Raw genomic sequence first — 17,834 nt, forward strand, 5'->3', positions numbered from 1 at the left:
CAAATTTAATAAAACTCAGTACTCATACAGTGTTGACTTTCTGCTGCTTCCCTTCTCTGCTGAGTTATTGTCCACCATAAAAGTCACACTAACAGGTGGGAGGCGTCTCCCCCTCCTGAGTCCTTTTACTTTCTTACTTTCTCAATGCACAGCATTGAAGACTCAGCAAATTCTCTGACAATCTAGAAATAAAAAAAATAAATAAAACTAATACACTGCAGATATGAGGGCTAAATGTCCTTAGGGTTCGTGCTTGTCCCATGTTAAAAAGTGAGCCACGGCACATTTTAGCGGCTGTTGCATTGCCGGCTTTTTTTCAGCCCGTATTGCTCGGCTTCATGGACGTCTGCGTCACGCTGTTGCACTGATCAAAGGGCCGGTTTATATCATTATAATGTAGATCAATTTGATAAATGACATTCTTCATGTTTATGTTTCTCACATGTAAATGATGTCCAAACGGTGCCCTCTGCAGAATATTTAGCAACACTGCAGCAGTGTTGTTAGTAGTCTTTTCCTCACTGAGGTCCTCAGTGAGGCCTTTTAAATCCCCTCTAATGCAATGTAAGAAGGTAAGGTAGGTTTATATATGTACCGAATGTATGTAACACAGTACATACATAACATTTATGTATTCATAGATATTCTCAAGTAAGGGTATATTTTCTTTTTCTTTTTTCAAGGGAAAGTACTTTGACATATCTGCCTGTGATCCAGTTCATGTAGATTAACTTTATTATCTCCATTACTATGTAACTGCAAAACAAAAAGTTATATGCTCTATATCAATTACGACGTGTACACACTTTGATTTTACATAATGGTGCCAGAATGTATTGCACATCTGCAAATAGCACGACAAAAGAAAACATTGTAATCTTAGTCAAACCAGGAAGAATTTACAGATTGATACAATCCACTCGCTAGCTGTTAATAAGTTCAAGGACGTCTGGTCTAACTGCATATAAATATACTATAATACAAAAGGAAGCTCCAGAGCAGCTACTGAAAGGAGCCCGCAGGTTAAGAATACACTTTGAGGGGAAACTGAAGGTAAATTATTCACGAAACAGATACAAACTTAATAATAACAATAAAGATCTATATTTATATTCACTGGTTGATGAAAGATCAAACAAACATCATATCCTGTCAAATTGTGAAATGTTACTGCTACACATGAAATAGGAAGTGAGGAAACAGCCCTTCCTGTCCTGCTGTGTAACTCCGACTGATGCTACATTGATAAACTCAAGTAAAGTACAAACACGCACGGGGCGAGCTAAAGAAAACAAACTTGGATCTAATGGATCGGATGGATGGGGGTCGTGAATGTGGAGTGCGAGTTCCATAGCGGAGATCTGGAGGCTGTCTCCGTAGTTGTGTCCAGGCTGGCCCATTCCTACACATAACACATTAACAAACACACACATACAAGCTTGTTAAAAAAAATCTCACCGTGATGTCATTTCCTGTGGCATAGTTCATAGCATACCTCTGCTTTTACTTCCAAACAAGTGTATCTGTGTCTGTGTATCTGAATGCAGTACGCCACATTGTCTCGGGTATTTCATATATAATGACTTTCATCGCCGGCGTCACATCATCGCAAAACATTTTCGGACACTCCTAAAACATGACGTGGTCTACATACTCTGTCGCTAGCAGTGGCGGACTCAGGCTGTCTGAGGGGCCAGCTGCATGCGGTTGGGCACCAAGGCGCAGGACATTTTATAGCATACAGAGCAGCCTATACGGCTCTGTGTCACGTTTTCTCCATTTAGGGACACCCAATAGAGCACTGCATCTGGTTTTCTCCACTTGAAGGGTATCCTGGAGGGCACTTCTTCATATTTCCGCCATTGGAAAAACACCCTTGCGAACACCTCATCATGTTTTCTTCACTGGAAGGGTACCAGATAGGTCCCTGTATCTTGTTTTATGTACCATAAGGGTGTACAAGAAGGCACTGTGTAATGTTGTCTCCACTGGAAGGGTCACATCAGGATGCCTGAGAGCATATACCACATGGGTATGAACGCCCTGAGCATTGAGTACTCTCTCTTCCCCCACATTGCACGTCCCTCTCCACTATTACTATCAAATAAAGGCATAACATGCCCCAAAAAATAATCTTCAAGCGTACGTTTATTATCAATGACCTTATGTGAAAAGGTCAATAAACAGATATCCATTGCATTCGTATAACTTCCAAAACTACATTTCTCTTTTCTGTGCAGTGACAGCGTGTCGGAAAACGAGATATAATTTACAAAAATATGCAACCAAGCTGTGATTATTGAATTGCTATTTAAGTCCAAGGAAAGTCTACACCACTGAGACAGAGACACACATATTCAATCAAATATTCATTTCAGCTGTTTCATGATAACAAGGTTAGTCTTTCCATCAGCTGGCGATGACAACGTTCTGTCCTTGAAGAAGGCTGCTCGGTAACAGAGAGCACAGACAGGAAGCGAGAGCCTGGAGAGAGTCCTTACCCGAATGAGAGCCCTTCATCGAGCTAATTAATGAACCCGATTACAACTGGTGAGAGGCGGACCCGAACACTGCGCTATCGCACTAACGAGGAATGTGTGTGGGTTGACAGTATGTTTGGTGATGGGCAGCGTGTGCATATGAAGGTGTGTGTGTGTGTGTGTGTGTGTGTGTGCGTGTGTGTGTGTGTAAATGGACCTGTATTTGTATAGCGCTTTTCTCGTCTTCCGACCACTCAAAGCGCTTTAAAACGCTTTAAAACTATTTAAAACTATTAAAACTATCATTCACCCATTCATACATTGATGGGAGGAGCTAAATTTCCACCTACACATCAGCACTAAATAACATTCACACACATTCATACACCGTAGACACAGCTACGGGAGCAATTGTGTGCGTGTGTGTGTGTGTGTGTGTGTGTGTGTGTGTGTGTGTGTGTGTGTGTGTGTGTGTGTGTGTGTGTGTGTGCGTGCGTGCGTGAACGTTTTGCTTACAGCAAAGGGATCAGGGAAGTTTACAGTTGTTTGTCAAAAGGACAAACATACTACAGGAGAAACATACTGCAGAGGCCACAGAAATGCCAGAAATACCAAAAGAAAAGAAAAGAAAAGAGAAAACTCTGCATGATATGCAATGTTTTTGTGTCAAAATTGAACATGCATAGTCTGGGCATATTCTGTTTTTCTCAATGTCAACATATCCCATGAAGAGACCAACACCATCAATTAATTATTCCTACTAACTAAGTACTGTGCATCCAAATACTGTCCTCCTCGATACTCAAAACACCAAATGCGTATTAATCTACTGCTGAAAATCCCCCCCAAAAAATGTACTATTTACTCCCATTTGAGTACTGTTTGCCAAGAACTGCCGTGTCCAGCTGTTTTAGATCCACATCTTCATTAGGAACCTTTTGGCTTCAGGCTGCGAGCTACAAACTGAGAGTCAGAAAGTATTGAGAGAGGGGCGGATCACCTTTGGTGGTTTTGGTCCTTTCATAGGATTTGCTGACGATGACAAAAAGCCTGCCGTTCTTATCCAAAGTGTTGTATAAAGAACGGTAAGAAGGTCACAGTTTCTTAATCATAGTTGATCAAAACTGATTTTTTTATTTTCAAATGTAGATTCAGGTATTGATGAATAAATTACCTGAGAGGTGAAGCTTGTACGCCTGAGTGTCAGGTCTGCAAAACAGAGAAGAAAAACAACAAGAACCCTTTTATCAGTTTATCTCTTTACTTTCATGCAATTTACTGCAGAACTAACAAAATCGTCCCAAAGAAATTGAAGGGAAGTGAATGGATAGACAATTAACAAGTTCTAAACATGACGTAAAGCTCACCAACAACATGGTCCTTAGCATGAACTTGAGTCCAGAACTGCGCTTCTTGTCTGAAACAGTTCAACAAAGCGACATTTTATACCACAATACCAACTCTGGTTTACATGAAAATCAGCTTGCATAAAGGCAAGCCTGCAATGTGAAAGGGATGCTCTTATTGCATTGAGAAGGATCAACACAACTTTGCTCCACTGGCCCTTTAACCTTACTAACCTTTATACTCTCTTAAAAATACAGGTGCTACTCAAACTACATAGAGGGTTTCAGCTCGTCCTCAAAGGAGAACCCTTTTTGGTTCCTGGTGGACTCCTGGCACCCTTTTAGTGGGTTCTACCTAGAACTCAGCGTGAAGGTATATACCTAGAACAATTTGTGAAAGGTTCCACCTAGAGCCCCCTACGAGAGGTTCTACAGAAAGTTGTATGGTTCTACCCAGACCCCTCTCTGGGGGTTCTATCCAGAACCTTTCCACCTTCTGAGGGTGCTAACAGAGAGCTAATTAGTATTCCAAGTGTTTCATCTGGAACCCTCCCAGTGGCTTTTATTTTCCTCGGGTTTTATCTACAGCACCACAAACCACATCAATCATGTTTACCATCATAGTTTTTAGGAATGAGTTTTACCGTGAAACCTTTTACTCTTTTTTCCGAGAGTTTTATCTAGAACCCTGACGAGCCAGGGCACCACATCAGCCCCTTGGTTCTTTCTGATTGGGTGTGCTGTTCCCTTCTAACAACCCATGCTTTCGACAATTATTGAAGAACTCTTTCTTCCAAAAAGGGTTCTTTGGATAAAAAGGGTTATTAATGGAATCCTTTGTACCACAAAGAACCCTTGGAAAACACCTCAAAATAATAAAGGAAATGGTTCTGGGTAGAACCTCAGCCCCTCAGGATGAACCTGTTTGTAACTCTTATTTGTAGCGTGTCCAATTTGGACAAATTCTCAGCAATTTCGATCTCTACGGCTTAGTGATATTTATGCTTTAAACCGTTTGTTATGTTGCCAAATTAAAGGAAATATTTACAGTGAACGCCGCCTCTAAATGTTGCTCATGTCATGGCTGTCACAGTGCTGATGGTAATTCACACTTGTTTATGATAACTTCAGGAAGACAACATGACCGTGATAAACACAGTGATCCTTTACTGGCCTGTAAGGCTAATGAGGACTGAAAAGACAATACCTTTTCTTCTTTTCCTCGGCTGATGCTTTTACTTTAAAGAAGAGCGAAAAGAGGAGAGAAGAGAAGACAATAATAAGTTTCACAAAGGAAGACAATCACGACAGTGTAAATGTGTCATGTGAGAAAGCAGAGATTCATGTGACACATACCTTTCCTGTGTACCACCACAACCACGAGTGCCACTGAACAGAGGAACAACACCGCAGCGGAGAAAGAGCCCAGAACGAGAGGCCAGTCCACACCGGACAAATCTGCCGACATCACACTGGCATAAGTCTGAGTCATTTTCTTTTCTTTTCTTTTCTTTTACTTCCTGCCACTCACAATTCATAATATATGCATCTACATATGAAACAATGGCATGTTGTTGTTGTTCTACCTGTTGATGATGGAGGAGGAATTGCTGCGAACATGAGAATAGAACCAAACGGTCACATTTCAAGTCAGATTACGCTCTAATAAAACCACACACACAACCGTGAATCTGCACCTCTGGTTACAGCCAATGGGAAGCTGCGCTCAGACTTGCTCCATTTGCCTCCCAGGAGGACATCGTACTGGCACTGGTACAAAGCCACTGGGGTGTCCTGGACGGGCACTGGGAAGGTGACCTGATTGTTGATCATGGTGGCATGTTGAGTGGCGACAGGAAGTTCATTATCAGCCAGGTAGAGGGAGAACACAGCGCCGGGGTAAGCGGGCGACCCTGTGCAGAGCAAATGCCACACGTCCGTCTGCTGCTGGAGGACAAGGGTGGGAACTGGCAACGTGCCTGAAATCAAAATCATATGAAACATTAGCCAGAAGATAAATATATATACTGTATATGCTTAAAACAAAATATACACCATCTCAAATGATCTTATATGATAGTAAAATGAATATTTTGGGGGAATCGGGCTGAAAAAATCCATTCAAATATGTCAATTCACTTTAAAAACATAACAATTTATGAATTTCATTATGTAAAAAATGCATAATGAAAAATAATTATTAGCAGGAGCCCTTCTTACAAAATATTTCAAATTGTTTGAACACTGTAATACTTGCCAATAAATTCACAATTGCAGATGTTATCCCAATCATACAGTAATTCATTCAAATTATATTTTCAGAATGCATCACAGTTACAACGTTATTCCTAAATGTAAAACTACGTTAAAAGGTGTGTCAGATGTAACAAATAAATAATTGCCAGAACAGTAAAATCACTGAAATATTTCGGAAACATATGAAGATGAACCAGTTTGATTGAGCAAATCAATCAAAAGAAAACCCCACTTAATGTAAAGCAGGTTTATACATATTAGTTTTTAGTAAAGATTTAAAGGAAGTCAATGTTGCAACAAGATAAGCAACAGGGATGCTGAGTTTGGGGCCCCTAAGAGCAAACAGTCATGTGGGGCATCCTCACCTGTAATAGTGACTTGAACCACGTTGCTGACAGTTGAATTCACCAACGCCTTTCTTTTGGTGATCTGGTAAATGCATGTGTACTCTCCCTCCTCTCCTCCCCTCACCGGCCCAACACTGAAGACTCCCGGCTGGAGCTCAGGGTTTGAGAGCCGACTGGCCCGAGGCTGCTGGGTGACAGATGCCGCCCCCGTTCGCTCAGAGGCCCTCAGCAAAAGGAAGGTCACCGGTTTGTTGCGATTGCTCTGCTGGGACTGAGACTGGGACGGTAGAGGGGCGGAGCATCTGAAGGACAGCATGTCCCCGCGTTTTACCACACCGGAGGAGGGGTGCACAGACAAGAGGGGAGGAGGGACCGAGGGGACGGAGCGAGTGGGGGTTGCATCTGGGAGAAGGACAGAAAGTGGAGAGGAAAATGAAACAATTATCTCCACACTTGTGTGGATCCATCACTTTGTCACAGCAGTGCACGCAGAGCACGTAAAACGCAAGGCGAACAACCTCGGTGTGCCACAGTTGCCGGCCTCACTTCCCTCTGTAACCGTCGGCCCTGGAAGCCAGCCCACGTTGTGTTTGATGTTTGAGTGTGTGTGTGTGCGTGTAGGTGTGTGGTTTCTATATGAAGTGCAGGATGTAACTACCACTGCACACACCCACAGAGCGGAGGACAATAAGAGACCACAGAGAGCACCTGCATGCAGCAGTGTGTTTGGGGGGGGTGGAGCGCAGCGGAAGGGAGTGTTTATTATGTTTTACCACATGTCGAATCACTTGTGGGTGCAGACTGAACGGAGCGACTCCGCAAACTCTGTTGTTCCACGTTAAATCCGCTACTACTACTAGACCAGAGTCTGCCTTGAATAAACTACAGGGTCAAATATGATTTTGAATCCGTCACAGGCCAGATTTCCTAAAAGCTTTGCATTTGAAAGAAGAAAGAAAAAAACAGACGCACCTGTTGGGGGCTCGAGCTGCAAATACTGACTGAACGCACTGAAAGGACGGCCCTGGTCCTTGTACAGACAGCAGAAGAGTTGGACTGGATCCTCCTCATTTACCCCCACAATGAACTGGACCTCCTCGGCACCGGACTGCAGCTCCTGAGAGTCCATCTCGATGAAGGAATGGACACACGGAGAAGAGTAAAACCACAGGAGCCCAGCACACTGGACACAAAACAGAAATACATTTGCACATCCTCAACAAACACATATACCTGTTCTGTGTACCGGAACAACATGAACTTATCCCCTCGGTGGCCCTCTGGAGTCCGGCAAGCCAGAACCACGGAGCCCTTTGACCTCGAATAGATATAAAGTGTAGGCGCCGGCAGAGGAGAGGAGGTGGAGGCCGAAAGCCTTCCTAGACAGGAGAGAGAAAGAGAGAGGACGGTTTTACATGCAGCCAGAATCACTTGAGTTTCACACGTTTTCAACTGGCGCAACAGTGAAGCACCAGCTGTGATTGCTACAGGTGGTGGCGCTCACTTTGCACCGGCGATTGCAGCTGATGACAACACAACAATGGAACATGAAATTCAAGATTCAGATATTGCCGGTAACTTAAAAAAATGTAGTAAATCATGTGTTGATGATTATACATTTAATGGCAGTTTCGGACGTCGTTTACTCCTTCTTTGACCCTCTCCTCCCGCTCGAAAAAAAATCAGCAAATTTACATTTCTACTAGAAATATATTGTTCTGAGACAAAACAATAAAACTCAGCCATACATATGATGTGTTTAGAAACGACTACGATACAACACTTACCCCAAAGTTGTAGAGAAGTGAATAACAGATATATCCACAGGGATTGACCACCACTAACAACCTGCATCTTTGACACAAGAAGAAGACTGAATAGTATAAGAAAGCACAAACAAGCATGCCCTTCTCTCTCTCTCTCTCTCTCTCTCTCTCTCTCTCTCTCTCTCTTCCCCTCTCTCCTCTATGTTTTCTTAATATGTATCACATCCTCTTGAAAACTGAGCGATTGGGGGGAAGTTGAACCAGTAAACACACTTCCTTTTTTGGATTCCACTGGTCGAATACGGGATGAGAATAAATAGCGTCTCAGTAACCCACGTGTAAAAATATGTGTGTGTCAGCACACTAATGTAGACACGGCCGATTCAGAATCCCCCCGCATGGAATGTAACAAAGTACTTTTAATCGAGCGCCACTTGAATGTCTCATTCTTCTAAATATATTTATTATGATAACTTCAGGAAGACAACATTATTATTATTTATTATGCACTTCAGTCACTTTGATACTTTGATACAATCTATTTGCACTCAAGTAAATATGAACTGAATATTAGCGCTAGCAACCCTAGATAGTTTCCATTTATAGTATAGCCTCCGTTTATATTCTGCACTATTTAATGTTAATTTCATCTGTATTTGTATTTTATAATCTGTATATACCGTTCTGGTTAGATGCCAAACTGCATTCCGTTGCTCTGTACTAGTACATGTGCAATGACAATAAAGTTGAATCTAATCTAATCTAAAAATTATTTCAGTTACAGCGAGTAGGATTTGGGCGTCATCTAGTGGCGGGGTTGCAAATTGCAACCAACTGAAACTTCCCCCGTGTGCCAAGCGGGGTGGTCGATGTGAAAATATGTGAAAATAAATGTCCAGTTGTTTTTGAGTCAAGCAGACAGAGATGTCCAACATAGCTCCTAGAGGAGTATTAAAGTGTGGTTATTGAGTACGTCATTGCTTTTTGTTTCTTCGCTGTTCAAATCAAATGTTTTGTTGTCATCATGTTGTTGTTTTGTTACTCTTGGAAATAAAGCCTGAGAGTACGTCACGTTCGGCCTCTTGTCACGCAAAGAGAAGTAGACTTTGTGTGGGAAAGGTCTGAGGCAGCCAGGTCTGCAAGATGATGAACAAAAAAGAAGAAGAAAAAAGAGAGACATTGGATGACAGAGACTGAGCTCACTGATAGAGGGAACAAGATGTTTATGAACCGGATCAACACACTTGAATCTCTGCTGTGAAGCAGAGTGTGGTTTAGAGGAGTGCACATTACAAATCAAATTCAGCTCAATGGGGTAAATATTCCTAAAGAAGATGAAGGTACAGATGTAAATCACATGGCAACGTTTCACTGGCGAGTCATATTTTATAATCAATTCATCAAAAGGGGGATTGCTTCTACTATTTTATTGAGAGTAAATCTAACCATGAGGGCAGATCCTCAAGGGTGCACTTTTTCTTTAAGAGCCCCCTCTTATAAAGAGTGATCAGGTGCAACATTTTAAAACCTTTAAAAACACATCACATCTGCATTTTAGAGTTCATGCTCAGTAATACAACTGGGATTAACAAAATAACACATGTATTACTGTCATGGCATCTGGGCGATACATCTAATGACTGTGGTGGACTTTGTGTTGGGCTTTTCCTCAGGTGCCACCTTGAGGTTCAAATGTGTGGTTTTGCAAGAAATGTCTTGAGTTGTAGGACTCTTTACAACGAGTCCTAAAACATCAGCATTTTCACTTCCCCGGTTGGCCGACAAAAATACGTCATCCATGCAGCGTTTTATCGCCAATTGAATATGGGCCCCACATTGATGTCCCCAGAAGGATTAATTTGATTGGCGGTCCCCTAATTTTTTCTCTAAAGTGCCACCAACCGGTCAAATATAGTTTGTCCTTTGATTCATGCAAACTTGACAAAAGAAAAGAAAAAACAGTACTTGGTGATTTTTGTGCTAACAGAGCTGTCCACTGGGGTTATGTCTTGGCCTGTGGGCAAAGACTGTCTCTCTCAGGGCCATTGTTTACACTTCACAAGAAAAGTGTGTCTCTAAACTGACAAAGAATATGACTTGCTAAGGCAATTAGCTGAACACGTGACTACAGGAGGTGAGGGGCGAGGGAAGTTCTTTACTGTACAGGTAATGGGTCACACTGCCGTGCTTCTTTTCGCTTCCGGGTTGGGAGGGGACTTCCAGCATCACACACCCCCTTTCACGCGCAGCAACAGCAGCAGCAGCAGCGGCATGCACGAGCACCCGAGTGTCACACACGCGCGCGCGCAGACCCAGCTTGTTTCCCGACAAACAAACGTGATGTTTTTGTGGCGTCACCCCGAAAGAAGAAGAAGGAGAATAAGAGATGGAGGGAGGCTTCACTCCGCAGCCGGAGCGTCTGCTGACATTCGTGAGGAAACTCAAAGAGGTGTTCGACGCCTGTGACTCGGACTCGGACGGGTTCATCCGCCCTGAACACTTTGTGCAGCTGGGTTCTCAGTTCGGACAAGCAGAACAGGTGAGAAGTGTCTTCAACTGTTACCTAATTGTTTTTGTTTTTTTCTTAAACTACCTTCCGCCATAAAAGTGCAACCAAATTAAATTTCACAAGCTATTTTCTGATACGTAGGTATCGTGCCTCCATTAAAAGTTATAATTACGTTGAGATGTGATGGGGGGGGGGGAGTTGTATTTCTTAAGGATGAGCTCAACTGGAGCTGCAGAGGAGGTTCCTTTTGAAAGTTCTCCAGGTTAGAGCCAAAGCAGAATGACTGTTTTGTACCTTAGTGCAGTGGGAACAGTGGGAACAGTGGGAACAGTGGGAACATTGGACATAGTAGTGATCAGTCCAGCAAAACAGTCAGATGCCCCTTTAGCTTACCTCTGTGACCTGAACGTTGTGTGCACAATAAAGTGGGAAAGTAACTGTAATGATCACCGGGCCCCTTGACCAGTGCAAAGCATTTTTGGTTGAAACAAAGATGTAATACACAGTGCTGTGTCATCAGTTTCTGATTTATTATAGAATATATACAATTCAGTTTATGAACTTACACTTATATTTTATTGAACATTTTATTTAATAACTATTTTCAAAGTTTTTTTTTAAATGGATGTTTAATTTAAAATGTAAAAGAAATATCACGTACCCCCTGGAATGCCTTCACGTACCCCAAGGGTTAAATGAGACTTTCTTGACGTACTAAATGAGACTTTCTTGATGTCCTAAATAATAATAATAATAAATGTTATTTGTATACCTCCTTAAAACGTACTCAAGACACTTTACATGGTAAAGACAAACAATAGAGGCACAGCAAAACAAGAAAGATGACAATAGTGAGAAACAAAATAAAAAAAATGGGTAGCACAGGCTAAATAGAGAGGGAGGGGGCAGCAATGAAGAAGGCCCTGTCCCTCCAGGTCTGATGCTTGGACAGAGTAGGGGGGTGAGGAGGTTGGCGTCTGCAGATCTGAGGTTGCGGGTGGGAGCGTGTTGGTGCAGGAGGTCAGAAAGGTATGGGGGGGGGGGGGGGGGGGGGGGAGGTTGTGAAGGGCTTTGTGTGATGAATCTTGAACTGGATTCTTTGCTGTACGTGGAGCCAGTGGAGCTTTTGAAAGATTGGGGTCATCTCAGATTGGGGTGATCTCTGGAGCAGGGGGGTGGGAGAGGAGACGAGCAGCTGAATTCTGGATGTGTTGTAGTTTGTGGATGTACCGTACTGGATGCGGTTGAAGTGGTCCAGTCGAGAGGTGATGAAGGCGTGGATGAGTGTTTCTGCGGCTGAAGAGCATAGGGAGGAGCGTAGACGATGAAACAAGACGTTTTTTGTGATGTGCTTGACGTGGCGTTCAAAGGAAAGGGTTGAATAAAAGACGACACCAAGGTTACAGATGTGTGTGTGTGGAAGCAGGAACAGTGGTAGAGGGAGTTGTGGTGCAATTTGTTTAGTGATTTGGGGCCAATAATAATTTCAGATTTGTGTTTGAGGAAGTTGGCTTGCATCCAGGTAAATGAGACTTTCTTGACATACTAAATGAGACTTTCTTGACGTCCTAAATGAGACTTTCTTGACGTCCTAAATGAGACTTCCTTGACGTCCTAAATGAGACTTTCTTGACGTCCTAAATGAGACTTTCTTGACGTCCTAAATGAGACTTTCTTGACGTCCTAAATGAGACTTTCTTGACGTCCTAAATGAGACTTTCTTGACGTCCTAAATGAGACTTTCTTGACGTACTAAATGAGACTTTCTTGACGTCCTAAATGAGACTTCCTTGACATCCTAAATGAGACATTCTTGACGTCCTAAATGAGACTTCCTTGACATCCTAAATGAGACTTTCTTGACGTCCTAAATGAGACTTCCTTGACGTCCTAAATGAGACTTTCTTGACGTCCTAAATGAGACTTTCTTGACGTCCTAAATGAGACTTTCTCGACGTCCTAAATGAGACTTTCTTGACATACTAAATGAGACTTTCTTGACGTCCTAAATGAGACTTTCTCGACGTGCAAAATTGTCTTTGAAATTGGCAAACATCATACGTATAATTCACGGCACAATTCAAACAGGATCAAATAATCATTTGTCTCTCTCTCTGTCGACAACCTATATATCTGTTTCCATGGCGGTCCACTCTAAATTCAGATCTGCCCTCAGTCCAACATGAGAGGATGAAGTAGCTGAGCTGCCCCGAGGGCTTGTCAACTAAGTTCAGTTTAAACAAAACAAGTGTGTTTATTGGATTGAATCCTGAGTTGTTAAAACGATTTGAGGATATTTCCCCTTTGAAGCATAGTTCATTATAAAAGACATGCCTTAAATGTAATCTGTAACTTATTTGACTCGAAGAGCTTAGTTATATAGTCTATATTTGAGATGTTTTTATCAGTGCATGTGTCACAGTGGATATCCCTTGTGTCCCACTGCATGTCGAGGTAATTGAACACTGCGGTTGATTGGCTCCCCAGTGTTGTGTTGCTCATCGGCAGGAACATGGAGGAGACACTGATTAGCTCCTGAGGGGGAAGCCTTCCACTGACCTGGGAGATGGATCCACAGGATAAAGTAGATGCAATTTTTAACTACGCGGTCTCAGATCCTGCACAATATAGTGCGAAACGTGTTGCACGTCTTGGCACCGTGCATTGTGTCAACTTTTATGATGCATGATATAAGCAGGATAATCCAGTTCTTGTGATTGTACTGTTTCACTCTTTTGTTGAAAATGATTCAGAATGAACACACAAAACACCTGTTCTTATGATCATGTGACTCAAAGTGTATTCAGAGTAGAGTGTGCACAGAAAAATATACACACGCACATTACATGTACTCTGTTTGGTTTCTACTTTCTAATATATGCATTGTATATACGTGCAGCAGCATTATGCATGTGATGCCCTCTCATGTCACTGTCCTTTTTATAGGCGAATCCCACGAGACCACCTGACCTACTATTGAACACAATGAGGGACCCTCTCCCCCGTTGTACAGTAACATGCAAACGTGTAAACGCTCACACCATTCTCCAGTTTTTCTCCTCTGACCTCTTTTCTTTCCCCTTCACTCCAAATAGATAGATTTCCTTGCTTGTCCTCTAATGACCTCCATTTGAAACAGCTTTTATTAGCAGCATCAGCAGCATGATAAAGTGTGACCAAGAACCAGTTGTGTGAGTACGAGTGTCATATTTTAGAACAAAAGGCAATGCTCATTAATATAAAAATCATTCCTAAAAGTATAGTTCGGTCAAAGTTCACTGTGACCTCACGCCCCCTCCCATTATCTCGAACATGATGTGATTTGATTACATTTTTAGTCGTCGAAGCCCACCGTGTCCTCCCATAGTTCATAACCTAATTATGACCGTTTCAGACAAACATCTAAAAGCATACAACGACTTGGATGTAAGCGGCAGCATCACGGCTTGGCGGAGGCATACAATGGCTGTGATTCTAGATTTTAACCTGGAAAAACCCCAAAGTTGTTTCTGTCTCAGTCACAAACTGTAGCTAAATTTGAAATGTCTTTGGGTAGCTTGCAAAGAGAATAATGCATTATTCAGCCGTGGTGCATAGCGCTGAAGGGCAGCAGCGATGTGGGAGGATCGTGAGTCAGGGTGTATGTACTTGGGCATGCTTTAATTGTTGAAATGTGTGATCCTGCACATGAGGTGTGTTAGATTATTTTTAGTAAACCATCCCAATGTCCTCAATCTGGGTTCATATCAATGTTATTTACATATAATCCTTTTTCATGCTGCTGATGCTGCCTAAGGATGGCAACGTCTTATTGTTTGTTGGGTTGTTTGTAAGTCTGTTTATCCATCGGTCAACATGAAGAGTACAGCTACTGGTCAAATGTCCACGTAATTATTATTATTATGGTTCCCTGGGAAATATCTTCTCATAATTCTGGTGACACCTTTTACATTTATATAGCGTCATTGTTCTGTGTGAGGGACCATGCTGGCAGGCATGAGAATCACAGGTGGGTTTAAAAATAAATACATTTAACCACAAAAAGATGACAACGTACAAAAAATTAGCAACAAAGTTCTCGGCCTGCAAAGGAGGTCGACTAAATATGACTTTGCTCAAGCTAAAAGATAAACTGAACAAACTTTAACGGGCTACGAAATACAAAACCTCACCTAACAAACTGAAGACAAAAGGGTTACATTCTGTACGTAATTAATGATCAAATCTTTTCAAGGAAATTGGTAACAAAGACAAATAAACTGCAAATAAAACAAAACAGGACAACAAGTTTATTAACATAAATATTTAAATAATTATACATAACAAAAAACACCAACAAGCAACTTCACTCGAAACAAATATCCCAAAACTTCAAATCTCTATCTCCACCCCATGATGTCACGGACACTTCCTGTATTTACCCGTCTGATTGAACTGGGGGCATCTTTTGCTCCAGCCTGCCAACATGTCCCTCCAGCAGCAGCCACAACCAGCTGTGGCGCCCTTTGCACTGGTAACGCCAAGAAATAGAAAGAAGTATGAGTTCATTCAAACTTCTCAAAAGACAAACTAAATTGTGACCGTACAGAAGTTAACTAAACGCGCAAGAATGTACTGCCAACACTAAATACAGAATCTTTTTGGTAGTCCAAAGGCACTGTGACTTTTGACAGTGAGGTAAAAGGTCACAGTGCCAATGCTATATCGGAATAACTTTATTCTCGATAAATTAAGACATACCATTAAACATCAGAAACGGATTCAGTCGGTAAAACAAAAACCCACCAAACGTAAACACAAGTGACAAAAAGACCATTGTTGGGCCAAACAAACGCACAGCATTGGGCTGCGCATGTCATGTATTTTCAAGATGATAAAAGCTGATTTAATTGTTGGCATAGTGTAGCTCTGCATTTTAAAATGCCACAGTGGTGTTTTTGTACTTGAGCGTTCTCGCGACCTCTTTTCGATGGTCTCTGAATTATTTATTTACATCCTGATTGCTTATAGAAAAACTAAAGAAAAACCCCACACGTCAAAATGATCCCCTGCGATGCCTTTTGAATGCTTGATCGACACATATCTCATGATGCATTTGTTCATAGATACAGAAAATATGGCACCAAACAAAAAAGGTGAATGAGGATGAATTTTGGTTTTCTGTGGCAATTTCTTCTTATTTCAGATCAATTTGAGAAGTGCCTACGGTTTGCATGTTCCACATTTTGTGGGAAATGTGTGTCATGTGGCACTGGGCTCAGTATGATCTCGTCTCAGTCTGGATGCTCTGGGTCTTTACATTACAAAAGCCCTTTTTCATGCAACAGAATAATCCCTCAAATGTATAATGTTTGAACAAAAGTGTCTCAAATGAACCAGAAGCATCGCCCCTCGGGCCCCTCGGGCCCTTGGCTCCCTGCGTAGACGGATACAGGGAGCAGAATAACCCTCAATCATAACAATTTTACTTTGCACCGACGGAAATGTGTTTGGTGATGTTTTTCTCCGTACCTTCTCCTCAGGTGAAGAAATTGTCCAGCTGTCTGGACCCCGACTCTCACGGGAGGGTCAACTTCAAAGACTTCTGCCGCGGTGTGCTCACCATGAAAGGTGAGAGTGTGTGAAGGCTGAGCGAGTACATCGTGTCTCTTTTAGAGGACACACTTGTAGCTTTGGGAATAGTTTAGCACAGGCTATTTATATCAACTTATATTTCCTACAATAATCCAAATGTACTTGTGCTACACTGGAGCAAAACATTTTCAGCCTTGCCATCAGTCTTCCCTGGCATCCCTGGAGCAAACTGACTGATGGCAAACCTCTACAAGTTGGTGATGTATTTCACAGCAGCGTTCGGGAGACACTTCTACAAAACATGTAGCTGGTTAGCTAAAGAATGCTCCCCCTGCTAAACCAAGTGGAACTAAGGATCGTTTATGCCAACTCATCATATTTTACTGGGTCTGTTGTCTTTGTATTCGGCCCAGACTGGGAGTCTGTGTAAAACCAGGTCAGCTTACCCTCGACAGCACACCAGGCCAACCAGGACACAGGAGGGGACAGAACCCAGTAAGAGGGGCAACACATCGGGTTTCTAGTAGAAGAAAATAATAAAGAATGAGGTCATTGACAATGTGAAGTACTCATGTGAAGTGCCATGATATTCTCACACCTGTCATACTGCATTACCTGGTCACAAGCCTAACAAATACAACCCATCATATCACTGTATAACCAGACATTACAAATTATGGACAAAAAAACAATGAGGTTCATATCTTGCAAAAACATAATTATGTTCAGCTTTGAAAGCTTCATAAGCTATTCCAGCTTTAATATGCTCCTTCCCTGCTTAATGAATGTGTTACATTCACAGCTGTAAACCTCTTAACCAGGTGCCACTTAACACAGTGCATCTCTTGTGCATAAATGTATGTTACAATTCTAATGCCGCTGTGATGTCCATAAGTTCTGCATGGTTGAGTTGACCTGGCAGGAATCATACAATGCATGAAGTCATGTATACTAATGCCTGGTCGCATAATACTTTGCTTCCCATGTCTATAAGGCATCATAAACATACTTATAAGTTGTAATATGAGGAATTATAGTTATAAGCACTCATAAATATGAGGTCATGTGTCAGAATACTTCATAATTGCTCGTCATCCACTAATAATTGTTACCTTTTTTGCAGGGATCATTGTTTATTATGTTATAAATTATAATCACTGTTATAATGCCTTATAATGTGAATAGTTGCTATCAGTGGTCATTGTTTGCTTTAAGTAAAAATGTTGCAAATGACCACATATAATAACTTATACTCACATTATTATGGGTTATTAACAGTGATTATAATGCATCATAAATATATCGCATCCTTGCAAAAACTTTAAATGACCAGCGATTTATGAAGTATCCTGATACTTGACCGTATAAATCACAACATCACATCACATTGTAATGTGTTCCGATTATTGTTATAAAGCAGTAATGAGTATTTATGAGTGCTTATAACTATATTTCTGCACTGCTCAAAACAGATTGTGATGCATTATAGGAAGTGTTCCCTAAAGTTTGTATCCATTGAGCATGTTTCTGGAGAAAGTGCTGCGTCTTTTACCTCA

General features: G+C 41.8%; 2 protein-coding genes across 3 annotated transcripts; one reads left to right on the plus strand and one right to left on the minus strand.

Moving 5' to 3' along the window:
• Nucleotides 1-717: 717 nt before the first annotated feature.
• On the minus strand, nt 718-8,440 carry LOC117737007. 2 transcript variants are annotated; one of them, XM_034542716.1, is made up of 11 exons: nt 8,217-8,439; nt 7,663-7,808; nt 7,402-7,558; nt 6,448-6,831; nt 5,524-5,805; nt 5,413-5,436; nt 5,183-5,284; nt 5,034-5,064; nt 3,848-3,897; nt 3,655-3,689; nt 718-1,402 (listed from the first exon to the last, which is right to left on the minus strand). In XM_034542716.1, the coding sequence occupies exons 1-11, from the start codon at nt 8,281-8,283 to the stop codon at nt 1,304-1,306; spliced, it is 1,377 nt and encodes a 458-aa protein (XP_034398607.1). In that variant the 5' UTR covers nt 8,284-8,439; the 3' UTR covers nt 718-1,303. The 2 variants fall into 2 exon arrangements, with proteins under 2 accessions (XP_034398607.1, XP_034398609.1); XM_034542718.1 differs by lacking the exon at nt 5,413-5,436 and having other exon boundaries at nt 8,217-8,440.
• Nucleotides 8,441-10,581: 2,141 nt separating this feature from the next.
• Nucleotides 10,582-16,777, plus strand: LOC117739392 (rab11 family-interacting protein 4A-like). The gene is made up of 3 exons (XM_034545765.1): nt 10,582-10,734; nt 16,227-16,314; nt 16,734-16,777. The coding sequence occupies exons 1-3, from the start codon at nt 10,582-10,584 to the stop codon at nt 16,775-16,777; spliced, it is 285 nt and encodes a 94-aa protein (XP_034401656.1).
• Nucleotides 16,778-17,834: the final 1,057 nt, after the last annotated feature.

This window comes from Cyclopterus lumpus, chromosome 1 (genome assembly GCF_009769545.1).
Source record: "Cyclopterus lumpus isolate fCycLum1 chromosome 1, fCycLum1.pri, whole genome shotgun sequence".
NCBI lineage: Eukaryota > Metazoa > Chordata > Actinopteri > Perciformes > Cyclopteridae > Cyclopterus > Cyclopterus lumpus.